This window comes from Neodiprion fabricii, chromosome 3 (assembly GCF_021155785.1).
Source record: "Neodiprion fabricii isolate iyNeoFabr1 chromosome 3, iyNeoFabr1.1, whole genome shotgun sequence".
Taxonomy (NCBI): domain Eukaryota; kingdom Metazoa; phylum Arthropoda; class Insecta; order Hymenoptera; family Diprionidae; genus Neodiprion; species Neodiprion fabricii.
Genome location: NC_060241.1, coordinates 23,646,084 through 23,661,679, shown reverse-complemented (window position 1 = coordinate 23,661,679; position 15,596 = coordinate 23,646,084). Strand labels below are relative to the sequence as shown.

The following is a 15,596-nucleotide window of genomic DNA, read 5'->3' as shown; positions in this document are numbered from 1 at the left end:
AGCAATTAATATTTCCAGCTCCTCTTTGCCGAGATTCGATCCTCTGGAGTAATGCTACTTCATCTCCTGAAATTCATTTATACCACCTATCATCATCGCACACTATATTCCTGCAGTGTCGCAATTTCAATGGCTTTCTGGCTCCTGAATTATTAACCCTTACGCTGCACATCGGGGTCAGAATGACCACACGGCATGTTCACCGTAAATTCCATTTCAAAGATATTCAGAATAATCTGATTTGATCCAAGGTAAATAATGAAAGATCATAAAAATCGTTAACTCATTCTTTTACTCAAAAATTCAACTCAACTCACTCAAATAAATACCTTTTCTTCGTCGTGCAATATCCGTCGCTCCGTCAATTTTCAGCTCAAAATATTGAAAATAAATATTTAGATCTGATTTTTCGACATATAATCCACGGACCTAAGAAATAATCAAATTTTAATCTTCCCGCGACGTAATCTTACAACGAAGTTAGCCCAGAATGTTCACGTACCAGGTAAATTTTAGCTTCGCGAAGAGTTATGGCTTTTCCTCAGTCGTATTGTTCACCCACTTTTCCTCCATTTCCTGCAAAACATGTTCTTGAGTCTATTCATTGACGACGGTTAAACGACAGGGACGTGCAGATGTGGCAAATTTCACATTTTACAACCCTAACTATCCTACGGAATGGATTTTTCCATACAAACCGAGTTTAGGATTGGACCTTTTCGTTGCTTCGTTTGCCAGTGTGTTTTCCTTGCACACCTTTTCTGCGAAATATCCTTCCACTCCCCATTTTTTCCACCAGTCAGTACCCAGTTTTTTAACCGACGCCTCCTTCTACGCATTCCCTTTTTCAAAATCAGTCGTGGTAGTATCAAATTTTTTTTACGTATTTCAATATTCAAGCTTCAAGTTCAACATATTATGTGGAAAAAAATTATACTCTTCATTTCAATAACCGTTTTATTCAGTTATTCAATTCGTCAATGCCCTCCAAAAGTAATATACGTTAAAATTTAATCTGGTAAAAATGGTCTTCTGAAAAAAATAAATAAATAAGCTTTGCGAAGTAGTTTCGAAATTTCAGACAATGACGAGAGATGTCAACGCTGCGGATTACGAGAATGATTTACAAATGCAAGTCTCCCTTACGATTTTCTTCGAAAAATAAAATTCGCATGCACATTGCAGATCCATCGGCTGAAATAGTAGTCGGAAAAACTGGTTGTTTATTTGTTCGGCAAATTGCTCGCTGGAGGGAAATAAAACAAGACAAATACGGGTTATTTGTAAAATAAGTCGCACACAAAGCGGGGCAATTCGGTACGCCGAGGATCGTCCTCCGCTCTGGCCCCACAGCGTCTATACAGGCGAGGCAGATCAACCGCGACAAGATTTATGTGTGTACAAAGTCCGACGCCACGTAAATGACACCCCTGTCTGGATGCTGGGGGGAAGCGTTACGCCCTCTCTTGTTGCCTCTGCTCTTGCGAGAAATTCGTATTACCCTCGTACTTGGATATAATTGAGGTTAGGTATGCTTCTAACGATCGACCATCAAATGGGATTGAGATCTGTTTCGTATGTTTTCTATCTATATTCACATTCTTACGTCTTCGCAAATATGCAGCTTCGACTACTCGGGATGGTATTGAATTCGGTTTGTGTTTCAGATTAGTTATTTCTGTCTACTGCGAAATTTTATCATTTTGAAGTGGGTTCACTTCATCGATATCTGCACCTCGAGCAGGCGTAATCTATCGTTGAACGTAAACTTTTGTTGCGGTAACTAAAAACCGTTTTTATCCGGAAAGTGAAATGAGACGGCTGGTTGATTTTATGGTTGTTAGAACAAGGTAGATGTGCCACGTATGGTCACCTTTACGAAATCCTGTGTTCGTTAGTTTGACTTTTGATCTCTTCAATTCCACGATTCATGTATGAAATCCTACTTTTAGCGAGTTTTGATCAGAAGGTTTTTACGTACCATGTTGGTACACTTTGTAGTTTGAACATTAATGTTGACGTCCGCTTTCAAAGCATGTCTTTACCATTTGTGACCACAACGTCGGATTAAACATAATGAATATTGCCACAACTGGATCAAACGATGACCGCAACTGGTGATCCTTATACGGGTGACCCTAACTGGTACCCACACATTTATCCTACCGAGTACGTACCAAATTCGTTTGAAACATATAATTTAGTCAGTAAATTCGTTCCCTTTATCCCAATCCAAAGTATCCTTTTCGGTCGCGTTCGCAATTGGGTTTAAAGTACTTTGTTTTTAAATTTTACGGTGACACTGGAGAGATTTTCGCATCTCTCTCGCGGGGAATTTTTATGCCATGCTATAGTGCAGCAGTTACGAGGGCGTTGAACGAACGGGAGCCATCGACAGATCCGTCCGTTTTCTCTATCCAGACGAAAAAGTTGCGAGTGTTGGGGAAAGTACTATGCAATAACTTGTCGATTTTATATTCAACGCGGGGATGTAACAAAGGTGAGAAGCTGTTGGCTGTTGGCTGTTGGCTGTTACCCTCGACAAAAGCCACCCCGTACTTTCCACCTCCGTTGCATTCGCGTCCGTGTGAAATTTACAACAAACACACGGTTGCGCGGCGCCTGGCAGTTTATTCGCAACTTCTTTCATACGTCGGTGTTGGTGCACGGGGTTTTCCTGACGAGTATACATAGAACTGTGTGCATCGAAAGCGGAGGCGGAAGGACGAGCGGTGGCGGGATCAAGCTATATACCTTCGTATCGCTGGGGGATACCGGTGAAAATTCCTTTCAAGGAACTAGCCGGTCTCTGGCCTGGCCTGCTTCCAGAAACCATTGAAATCGCGCACCTACCAAACTGCCGGCGATATTCAATGGAACGTAGTTCGTCGTCCTCGACGCGGTTTGGAAAAAGGCCGCGTTCGACGAGCTTCTGCAACACGCGACAGCGAGACAGGAAAAACTCTCGACGGAACGTCGTGGCCGTTGAACGTCCGTCATGGTTCTGACCTCGCCTGGCTACATCGTCGGGTATGCAGAAGCGTGTGTAATCAACCCGTTGCCGCTTCTAACGCCTCCCTCGCCTACCCTTGACGCGGAATTATTTCGTCAAGGCTTCCGACTTATCGTCATCGCGTTTCTGTTGTTACAGTGCAACGGGCTCAGACGTTGAGTGTATACCTGTTATTACACACGCGGGAGCAATTTCGTTTCACGTCCGTCAAATGGAATCCGGGCTCAGAGAGACGGCTCCTAGTCAAGTGTAATTACGTCGATCCGCGGGGAGGAGGACCGACGCTCGTGCATCGCGTTAAGTGACGTCAGGCCTATCTGAAAGCACAGATAAGGCGACCACCGACGCTTCACCCTCGCCACTTCGCGATGACGTGTTCATTTCACATTGTCCGCATGTAGTACGTATAACGAGATTTCGCTCCAATGATTATCACCACGATACCGTATTAAAATGGTAAAATTTGACACTGGCCTCACCAGCTGTTGCCCTCGCAAGAGCCGAAGCTGTACCTGCTTCCTGCAGTACTGCCCGCCACGCTAAGCGATTCTTATCGTTGATGAACACTTTCTGAAGTAGTAGGTAGGTACACGCGTTTCGAATACGTTGGTGTCCGCAACGGTCTGCATTCATATTGTGCGTATAGGCAGCTACATTCAAACGCAGTTTAGGTTATTGATTTGGAGGGTGATTATTTGGGTCGTAAATTTGGCGTAGGCTATACTTACTTTTGAAGTTTTCAACTTTCTTTTTGGTTTAAATGTAACAGTAGTTGGAAAAGACATATGGCTGACCCAAAGTTGGAGATTCTGATACCGATGACGTGCTTTCCGATCTTCGCGGTACGGGAAGCTTCTCGTATAGTTGATAAAAATGAACCAGGTTAAGCGGCTCAACTACTTACTCAAACGATTATAATTATTGGGTTGGTTTCGTTTTTGAGGTGATTCGTGGAGATGGACGTTATCATTTTCAACAAAACGAGTAATGTAGATATCTAACTAGTTGAAGATTGTGAATCAATGTTCATTAATAGTTACCCAGTGGCTTATTATTTATCTGGAATCTGTCGATTGTAATACAAAAGAATCCCTCCTTCGCTTTCTCATAAAGATGCAAATTCGGTACATTAAACGCTGCATCTTCGCGTTGATAATCGTCAGTTGGACGTGTTTCCGTGTGCCAAAACTTTCAGAAAATTCTTTTTCCTTCCCTCCAAATCATAATATAATGTACGCCTGCGTGCCGCTGTATATAGCATAAATCTTTAGTTTTTACCAAAAGTTGAATATATATATATATATATATATATATATTATATATTACGATAATATATGTATGTACGAGGGACGAATTTGGGGTTCGAGGAAGCGGTCGAGCGACGAAGCGAGTTCTTTCCGGCGCCGCGACGACGGCCTCGCCGAATTATGAAATATAAAAGTGCTTTGAGGGTGTTTCGGTGTCGAGGGTGTTTCTACCCCTCGGCAAGAGCTGACGCGGCATAGCACGAGGCTGGGCATCGTTATCACCCAGGGCACGAATCGTGCTGGTTCCAATATTTCAACCGGTATCAACCGTCCTGATGGCCGTTGCACGTCCCGCGTCCTCCTGCCTTTCGTTATATCTACGTTTTATACACCGTGGTGGACGAATGCGCGTATATGTATAACCTACGCGTGTCTTTATCCCTAATTTAATTCCCGCCCACGTGACACGCACAAAACTCTAACGAACCGAGACTGTAACGCGCATTCTGCGCTGGGTATAATATCGTAAATTGTAACGTGACTCACTGAGCCCAATTAACGGGAAAGCAATGAGACCAGGTATCATATTTGGTGGTTGATACCACGACGTCATTCACGATCCGGTTACCGTCACCATCCCACACTTCTCTGTCATAATATGCTTTGTTATTTTACCGAAATTAAGGCGTAATTTTCTGCCGATTTTCACGCAATTTTCTTTCCTAACACCAAGAGGCAAATTTCTGGGACAAACGGGACGTTGTCGCGAGACTCGGGCGTCAGTCCGTGAAGTTATAGAAGAATCAGTCTGACAATGAGATCGAGACGACAAAGTAGCAATGCGTTGCTTTGCCGGTTTGCAGGACTCGTCAAGCTGCGGGGGAATCAGTTGATAAAGGATCGGAATGCTTGTTTACCTCGAATTTCTTGATTATTCGCGATAAACATTCGAAAGAGGTATAATAACGGGGTGCGTGAGGTAATCGAGATTCTAAATGAAATCGAACGTGCTCAACGGCTGTTTCAGCTAGCCACGTAAGCTCAAACTCGCGTGACACATTTGTGCAGGGTGAAAACGCGAAGGGGACGCGTGTACTTGGTAACCTGTGTAATTTTCCCTGATCAACCTCCTTCGAAACCGGAAACAGATGTCTCGATACACATCAATGAACCAAGCCGGAAGTCACGGTGATATACCGAGCACGTGTTAATGCGGTTGTTTATTAACGTCTGCTGACAATTGAAATTGTATCCTGTGAAATTATCTTTGCTCTAATTTCACCCACTAACAGAAATATTTCAACCAAACATCAGAGCGGTGTTCAACTGAATAATAACAATTGCCACCAAATGTTACTGGGCGATCAACGGTATAATTATATATACGTTCCTACCGTTTTATTTTCTTTCAGCTGAAAGTATTGCCTGAACTGCTACTTTAACCGGTTTTTTCAGTCACCTATTGCCGATAATTTTGTCGATTTTGTTACGGTTCGTACAGTGTGAATAATAACTGTCAGATAGCAATTTGAATGATCGGTCAGGGTTTGGTAGAATTAAGTGTATATCGACCGTCAGTTCAAGTACCAGTAAATTTCGACGGAGCTACAAGTCACTTATACTTTCAACATCAACGTACAGTGTAATCGAAGAGAATGAATATGTAATGAAGGTTCTTCGCGAAATGGTCGTAGATTCATAACTTATATTTCCGACTTGGGTATAGACGAGTAGTGGGCAGGAAACTTCCGCCAGTACGACGACCCTTAGTTACACCCAACTATATTGTATCATTAATCACTGTATAGCAGGTAAAAGGGAAGGTGTAGCTTTTGCCGTGTGAAGAAGGGTGGCCTCGCGTTTCGATTTACCAGGGAATAGGCAGAAGGGAAGTCGTAACTTGTAATTAGTTTCAAGCTTATTTTTTTTTAGGTTACTTGCTCCAATTAAAAGCAACCCACCTAGTCGTTTCGTCATTGTCAATGTCGAGTAATTGTTCTGTGAAGTAATGTTCACGAACAGGTTCCCAGTGGCTGACTGTTTTTTTTTTTTTTTATTTATTTTTTTTTCGGAATCAAAACTGGTACAAGTTTCCTTTCTATGGAAATTTTATGTATCAATGACTAGTGACGCAAGTGACCATGGACAGGAGAAATAAACGATACCACGATCGTAGACACACAAAATTTGAGTAGAAAGAAAGCTTGTTTCGGATTTGATTGAAAAAAAAAAAAAAAAAAAATAGCAACCCAAGGAAAACTCATTAAAGGACATTTCTGTACGTACATTTAAACGTTCTCGAACAGTGTGAATTTTTTTTTTTCATCGCTGCGGGTTTATTGTTCGATTAAATCTTCCTCGACGTAATTAAGTTTCACGGGATTTTTTCTAATCAACTTTTTTTTACGATTCGACGAGCTTGATTGCCGCGAGAGAAGGAAAAGGGTGAGCTCTTTACTCTCGTTTTAGACAATTTTGAGCGCCCTTGAGCCACCGGCTACATTCAAACGACCTGAATTATCTGTTAATTTGACGTAAGTTCGTCACCCTTTTTTTTAACCCTGCAGGGAACTTCATTTGAGGGAGGGCAACAGTTTCGCTCAAGAAATTTTATAATGAATTTCAAACACACATACACTCGTTTTCGTTGATTGAAAATTTATACAGACCAGAAACGAACTCCGGGTTAATTCCTTACGATTCATAATCCGAGTAATGATTAATTACCGCGTACGTTGTAATACATGGACGAAATTTTTGAACTCTCGATAAGGTAGAAAACGTGTCAACGTTCATGTTGCTTTTGAGCTGGTATTTCGAGTTTCCGAAGGATGAACGTCGAGGAAACGAGCAGGGATGAAAACTGACTTGCCAAATGAGGAATGCAATATGACATCTTTACTGCAAAGGTATTTAATCAGGCTGCAACGCCTTCCTGTTATTCGAGTGCTAAATATTTGAGCGCTCTCCCTCTCTCTCTCTCCCCCTCTCTCTCTCTTTCTCTCTCTTTGCGTAGTGCACCCGTTTTTCACTCCGAATTTCTCTTCTCCCTGCAGCACGTCGGCGCTTCAACCCCTCATTTTATTTTCCCCAGTATAAATCATCCTCAAAGTTATATTAACAATATATCATAGTTGCGAAGCTCGCCGGTTGCTTCCTTGCGCCTTGCAACGAGAAAGTACTAGACGCCCTTCGTGGCCGCGTCTTTTCTTACCTTGCATTACCTCCTAACTCAACCCTCGCCCCATCCCCCTAGCACCGTCCCTTTTTCACCGCAACACGGTATAACCTAACTTGCAGCAAACCGAATCCCCGACCTCGTCTTCCATTCGCCAAGCTGCAGTCGCACAAAACCCGACACTCTTGGAAACCAGAGGCGTGTACGGACCAACGGAATATCTACTTGCGGAAAATGAAACATTACGCGGAATGACAAATTGCCGGGAATTGCATTACTTAGGTACATTACCACTTCTCGTTTTCTACCTTCTCTTTCTATACCCCTACTTGGATATTATTATTTTGTTTCTTTCGAGCGCGGAGCGAAGGATATTTACTTTCAAGTTTATTGCATTATGTGAACTTTTTCTTGGAGTACTGCCGTAGGATCAAGTACGTTGGGGGGTATATAAAAAATATTCCCTATTTTCTAGAGCAACATTTTTGCATCGTATGTATCTATTGTCACCGTGTCGACGCAACAAACCGATAGGTCCTTTGATTCGTGTTGAGTTCCTTTCACGATTTTTCCGCTTCACGGAGACATTGTCATCGTACGTAAGAGAGGAAAAGTCTTTCCATTCAAAATAACTTGCATTCAAACCGTACGAGACTCAATTATTGTGGACCGATCGACGTCGATAGCTGCAAACAGCTTTTATTCCTGATAAATGCTCGTCCTGCACCCGCTAACGATAGCCTTGATTTATTCTCCCCGCATTCAGGTTCATCGAAGAGGAGGAAAATTTTTCCTTGTCGGTTAGAATTTACCGTTCACAGTAATCGGATCAGCCGGTGAGGTCAGATTCTTTTCTTTTTTTTTTCATTTGTCCATTTTACCGTTTACGACGCACCGAGGAAGATAGTTATAATATCATGTACAACGGCTGGTTTTCCGGCTTTTCAACCTTCGTCTATCCTCAATTGAAATTTGTAGTTCGATTTAAAACCGTTACGCCTGATCCCACTTTTCTTTCCCCTCTTGCCCATAAAAAGGCGTATCGTTTCGGAACAGCTCTTACCTACAATCCCCGCGATAGCGGGAGATAAAACACGTAATATTGCAGATGGTACGAGGAGCATTTGAGGGGTTCGAAGTCAGCCACACTTTACGTTATTCATTTATACTCCCTAATTCACTTTCCATTTCTGTTTGCCGCTCGAGATACTTCCGTCGTGAGACATTTAACACTTATAGAATCACAATTCAGACTTCATTATAACCGCACCAATTTTCATTTTCTAATGACGGTTCATCATTAAATGCATATAGTGTCTCGGGTGTGACAAACTGTAATTATCGACAACGTTGTGAATTTTAACGGCGATTCAATTCGTTTTGCCAATAATGCTCAAAGCTGATATTACTGTCCAAGTTCATCGAGAATTATATGAAAATAGTTGATCCTGTGGAGGCATGACAGAAAGTAGATCAAATCCCGCTAGTTGATTCTTTTTTTTTTTTATTGACAATGAATGATCCATTCCATTAAACAATCTTGCATCTACGAACTAAAACTCGCTATTTGGTTTTTTTTTTTTACCACTGACTCTTTTTAACGACATCGTTCGGCAAATGAGTATATGGAAAACGACCGAGGCTGTAGTAGACAATTTATGTATTTGTGGAACTCGTAAATAACAAAACAGCCACATTTACTATTCGTATTAATATTATCGATGCGGGAATGATATCATGATGTATGATATACGGGTGTAATAATTTACCGTAATATTCCCTCGGGAATTGTGCAAGTTCAAACGTTTTAACCAGTTGTGTACACGGAGTTCTCCTCTCTCATCGGTTTGATGGTAAAAGAGAATAGCTAATTATTAGAGCTTGAGGAAATCTGTCTTGAGACGAGTACAGATGTTCGTGAAACTTCGATTTCAGAAATTCCAAATTTGCTGATCGAATTCGACGGTTGTGGATGCACCCTTTCTTTCTTCATTTTTCTCCTCGTTTTATTGCGCAGTTTGGCGAACGTCGCGACCTGAGACATGATAGAAATATTTTAGGAAAATCTTCGTGAAATATCTGTTTTATTCACTCTGTCGGAAAGTTTCGTGCTGTCCGAGATGTTGGGCCGAGAAGTATAGTACCTAAGATTTGAAGCTTCAAAGTGTAACGAAAAGTGAAGGGTCAAATGGAGGAAAATGAAGGGAGAGAAAAATGAGAGGTGATAAATTTCAGTCTTTTTTTTTTAAGAAGCGTCGATCTTCGGAACGTCGTTCCATTTTCTGTGAGACCAGTGTAGGTGTAAGGTCGTCGATATTTCAACTTTTTTTCAGCATCATAAATCGTAATCGCTTTATTATGCTTTCATAAATAATCATAAAAAGTATCGATGACTCATTTTATTCGATCGTAAAAATTGTACAATATCACCTAGATTCTAAAAATGTTCATTTTCGTTTTTTGAGATCGAGAAAATAACGAATTCGTGTAACATTATTTTCTTCAAATCGTGCCAACTTCACGTGTCCAATTTCTATAATATTGTTCGGTCCTTGAAACATGATTTGATGATTACCTTATCGTCTCTAACGAAACAAAAAAAAAAAAATGGCCTGAAATGAACGTTCTAATCTTTTCCGATTGTCAGAAACTTTCGTAATAAATTGAAAAATATGTATCCCACCTGGAGATTTTCGTTTCGTCATCTATAGGAATCATCTGATCGAATTCGGAAATCGCAGTTTACTTTTATAACAGTGCAGTGATTCCAACATTTTGTAACTTACTATTTTTCACCTAGAACAAGCTGCCTGTGATTGAAAATTAAATTCAACTTATCCTTTTATGAAAAATTAAGTCATCAAAAATTTTCCAATATAATTTCAGGCTTGCAATTCTAACCGCGCTTGACTTGGCCTATCCGAATCACTCGTAGGTAGGTAGATTTTATAAGTCGGCAAGAATATGTTCGATATTTATCGGCTTGCCGAAAGAACGTGAAAAGGTCGTTTACGATCTCACGATCTCCATCCTGGCTTGAGGAGCATTCGGCTTAGCGGGTTGTCGAATGCCCGATAAACGCAATACGACTCCATTGTTACCTTCGAAGTTCTTCCCATCGTGCAGCGTGTGTATCCACGGAAATGGGGCGGAAGGCTTACTCAGATCAATTGCGCGAGAGAGTCTTCCCGTAACCCAACTTGAAACTGTGCAGGATTTAGGTTTGTTGAATTTCCCAGCGTTACTGCCGGGAAAAGGGGCGAAAGATATAAATAAAATAAGTGAAAAGGAACAAAGTCCTCGGAGTGATATTTGAGAAGTTTATTAAACGCGTTGTAAGCGTAAGGAACCGACTAGTGATACGTATTTCAGAAGAGACCGATCTTTGTAGTCTCTCTCACTCTTCGTTCTTGGAAATTCAACCGTTTGCGCAGGAGAATATGTCTTGAAGAATGGCGTTGGATACTTCGTCCAGAAGAAGATCAAGGGAAAAGGTGCCGTTGAACCGTGTGTCTTGGAAATTTTCACGAGGAGAGAATCCTTTAACCGAGAAAGAAAATATATCCGGGCAGTGTTACCTTCAAAAGGAATTTCTAGGCTGCGCTTCGACGTTCCTTCGGAACCAATATTGAAATAAATTGTTCGAATATTGGAAGACACGTTTGCTTCGTTAGAGATATGGATCTACGAACCTTTTGAACAATCTTCTTTCTTCATTTTCAATCATGGGTCTGTCTTAATCGTGTCGTCGCTTCTTGACCACTCGGGAAATTCTTTTGCAACTATTTCTCTTAGGTAAGCATCAACAGTTGATCCGTGCTAGCGATGATGCATCTTTCGTATCTGCGTCAGAAACGGAAATTTAAAACACTAGAATGGTACACTTTGATTTCTTCCTCCAGAGTGAAAGACGGCAAATGTACAAAATAATCCATTCATTAAGAGGATGTCACAGCGTTTAGCAACCTGAGCTTGTGAGGTCAAAGTATCCATCAAGAGGAAGAAAAGTGATAAATTTAAGGCTTCCCTTTGCCTGATAGCTCCTTGTTACCCGGTCATGTGAAGCCTGTGTTCTTACCTGTCTCTCTCTCTCTCTCTCTCTTGGTCTTTGCTCTTTATGTTTGGCCGCTCTTGATTCTCGTTCTCTCTCTCTCCCTCTCTGGAGATGGCGCCATGTGCTGCAAGGATGATGTATGGGCTCAAGGTAGAGTGTGAAATATCTCTGAGGCAGCGAAGGGCTTGAGCACGCACGCTTCGCCCACCATTATACCTTAGGCTTCACGTGTTTAGCACTACTTGAAATCATTTTTCGATCAATACCAAGTGTAGAAATCGTCATCGATACATTCGTAACAATCAATTATGTCGTACAACTCTACATAGTTCCAAAATAACAAAGCAGATTTTTTAATCCCGCACCATTGATCTATCGCTCGTTGTGTACTTAATTAATTTCGAGTACTCGCGTTGTATCGATCGAACTTACGAAACGCTGACTGACAGGCAGATATACCTATACAGCTTTTCTGCGTTCTCTGGTAATTAAATCTGGATTTAAACTCGATTTCACGACAAAGCGGATTATTTTTAAATTATCTTTAACCTAAAACCGCTTTGTTCTGGGACGGAAAATTTTTTATACGCTTATTCGATCGTGCGTTGTATTAATTCGAGTTGTACCTACTTCCTCCGCGTGTATCGTTACTTGTTTTTTTTTTTTGACCTCCGTGAACTGAAGGAATTGAAATATTTTTTAATTAAAATTTCACCATTTCAATCATCGCGTACGCTGCTCGATACAAAATTGCAGAATTTTTACGCGACGCGTCAATATTACTCGATGTTGATGCACCAATATTGTATACGTGTTGATAAAATAGAAGAGTTAATTAATAGCGTAAAAAAGTGAAAAATTGCTCAAATTATCAATTTCATGATCCATAAATATTTAAATATTTGAGATTATTAAATTCTTTCAACTTCATCCACTCGTATCATCAGAATTGATATTATAAAAAATGTCAATGAAAGAATCGTGTCCGCAGGTACACAAATAATACTTTATATCTACACAGATGCCACTGCCAGGAAAATATTGTCGAGCATTTGTCCTGCAAGTTGTTGAACAAAGCCAAAGAAAATAATCAAGTTTGAGTTATTTGTCTTTTTCTTACACCTTGTTTTTTTTTTCTCGATCATATATTTCCCGTTGCTTTTTATTCACTGGCATCATCAAGAGAATTATTATTTCCTCACCGAGGTTGCTTCGTGCCCTTACAATAATAATAATAATGAAATTCCCTGCTGGGAGTCTAGAAATTCTATTCGCAAACTATAATTCGAAGTTTTACTTGATTTGTACGACCGTTGTTGTTTGCTTGCATAACGATTGTTCGCAATTTCGCAGCTTTTTCCTCTCCTCTCTTGATTCCGGTATTCTTCTCGCTTTTTCTACACCTCTTAACCTTGCTCCCTCCCTTTTCTCTTCTTCTTATTTTCCGCGATATCAATTTTCCAAATAGGTATATGCAGAGTTATTAGGCATCACGGGAACTCGTGCTGAGAAAAATATTGTTTCGAAAATAAACATGCCTTTAAAAATTTTCTCCCGTTTTCCAACGTAACGTGTTCACCCAAAGAAAACAATCGGTTGATTATACACATAAATTAAAATAGCTTTATCGTACTCTTATTTGGAGGAGAAAAATGTTTCCTCTCCAACACGGCGATTGCTGATTATTATTTTTTTTTTAATACTAATTGGTGTGAAATATGTCACCTACGAAGTCTACATCAGATTACTTATTAGCTTTAATTATCAAGCACGTGTCAACGTTTGAAAAACTTTATTTTTTCATTTAAAATTCATTCATGGAACGAAATAATTATTCATGTATTCCGAGTTCGAGCGGAGTGAATATTCAAATGCAACGCTCAAGTAAAATTAACCTTAATTAATAATACAGGCTATTTTTTTCCTCCGAGCACCATGAATATAATGTGCAGATATTTAGTCTGTGTACATAATTTTTGAACATTATTCTTATCCTCCTTCTCGATTCACATGGATCCGCACTGTCACAAATCGGAGTCAATTACTTTGCCCGATATAATTGTACCCACTCGTGAAAAAATTTTGCTGACACAGAGGCAAGTAAGTCATTTTGAGCGATGTCTTTTTTTCCCCGTCCCTCTTATGATACATAGGTATACGCACACACGTCGAGTCGTTCTGCCGCTTCGTTTCGCAATAAGAAAGATAGCACGAGGAACTTTGATAAAGAGGAAACGTTGTACGGCTCGCCCTCCTTATATAAATGGGATACTGACCCCAAGCCTCGTACATTTTTCTTGCATCTCTAATTGGACGAAGACGAAGAGAGGCCACCACTCTTTTCCCCTGTTGCAGGAATACATCGAATCGCGTAACACCCGTTGCGTTCTTATTATTCCGAATTTCCTTGTCCGATAAATTTTCCCTGACACGGATCTGCCGGTTTTCGGTTCTTTCCTCGGCTCAGCCTTTTCATGTAACAAACTTTTGTTAAAACTTAAAAAAAAGAAATACTTCACCAGCTCACCGCGCGAATCTTGACTCTAACTTTGCAGAGACGATCCGTTGTGACCTAAACTGCGAGGCTGAACGAAGGGATTAAAACCAGACTCTTCGTTAAGGTTTCGAACGGTGACCCTTTTTCACTTGTTCTGATCAAATCGGTTTCAGCTATAATCGTTAAACTTCGCCAGTTCAAAATTTGTGTATTTTTTACAGCTGCTAATGGGAATCTTCCGTGAAATAAAAATCTTATCTCTCTCCATATTTCCTTTGAATATTCAATCGCGGTTATCGGTCGTGCTGATTGTGCAAAAACTGATGAAACTCAGGATTACTTTGTTGAGATACTCATTTACGTGCACCGAATATATCATGCAGCTGATTCTCGCGAATATATCGCGACGAGTATAAAAAATGTCACCAACAACCGTCGGTATAATATCTCTTCTGCATGTGATGCAAGTAGAGCGCGAAAACCTTGCGACAAGTTATTAATAAAAGTACGAAGCTTTGTTGGACGATGCCAGAATAGTTTTTCACTACCTTATATATATATATATATGTATATATATAGTCATACACGTATAATATGTACCTACATTGAGTGACCCGAAGCCAAACTCATACGTACGAACTGCTCTGGCACCGGATGTGGGAAGAGAGAGGGCGCCAACAGGAAGCGGTTCTCTGAACGACCTTCGTCTGCGACGCGGTGTGATTTTCGTGTCTATGTCAGGGCGACGTGTACAATGCGATTATCCCGTGGGTAGGTATTGTTGTTTTTTGCCATTCGAATTACCAGATGGTAAATGAAAGTAACGTGCGTATATTCAAATCGCAAAGAATAGATCTTCTATGTTTAATTGTTTTAACTTTGAATTTTTCCTTTGTTTTATCTTACTACGTTGGAAATAACGAAAAGAAGGAAGGACGTTTTTTTTTCTTTTTTCATTTTTTTTTTTTTTGGTCTTTTATTGCACTTCGGTCATGAGTTATTTTTTCTTTCATCCGTGCAACTTTCTTTGGCTTTGCTGAAATTTCTAACATTTCTTGAACAAATTGAACTGGCAAGCCGGATGAGCTGCAGTGATGCAGGTGGATAGCTTCTCTGATAAAAAAAAGTGCTAAAGAAATTTCATCTCGTATATACTTCGACCTTTAATTTCTCCCTCACTTTGCGAAATGGCCGTAAAGAAAATTGAAAAATTCGTAGAATTGCGATGTCAGCGAGCGAAAGCGTCAGACGATGCGAGGAGTGATTCATTCGCTCGCGCGCTCAGTCCAGCAGCTACTTTACAGAAATTACATAGTTAAGGCTAACGGTTAGAAAATAGAAAATGGACGGTGAACGTCGGGTTTTCCTCATAAATTTTTAAAGCTAATTTTATCAAATTACATTATCAATATTGAATGTCGGTCGGTGAAACGCAATATTCGGCATTTTCAACGAAAGGCAATGGGTGGAGGTAAAAATTTAGAAAGACCAGAAAATCGGAGGATCACAATATCGAGATTTCAGAGACGCGGAAATCTATTTCATTGAAATATTATAATGCAGAAAGTCGTAATGTGGGAAAGTGAAAATGGAGAAAGATCAAACTA

At 40.4% G+C, this 15,596-nt stretch overlaps 1 protein-coding gene across 8 annotated transcripts in view; it reads left to right on the top strand.

Annotated features, from left to right (window-relative positions):
• LOC124178609 (fasciclin-1) overlaps positions 1-15,596 on the top strand; it is a 224,037-nt gene that overhangs the window by 29,072 nt on the left and 179,369 nt on the right. The window contains exon 1 of one of the 8 annotated variants that reach the window (XM_046562081.1): positions 7,128-7,169. The exons of the other annotated variants lie outside the window; for them this stretch is intronic. Within the exon in view, the coding sequence (XP_046418037.1) occupies positions 7,143-7,169 (27 nt within the window). The 5' untranslated portion in view covers positions 7,128-7,142. Of the gene's footprint in view, positions 1-7,127; positions 7,170-15,596 lie in introns of those variants that run through there. 8 annotated transcript variants of the gene reach the window in all.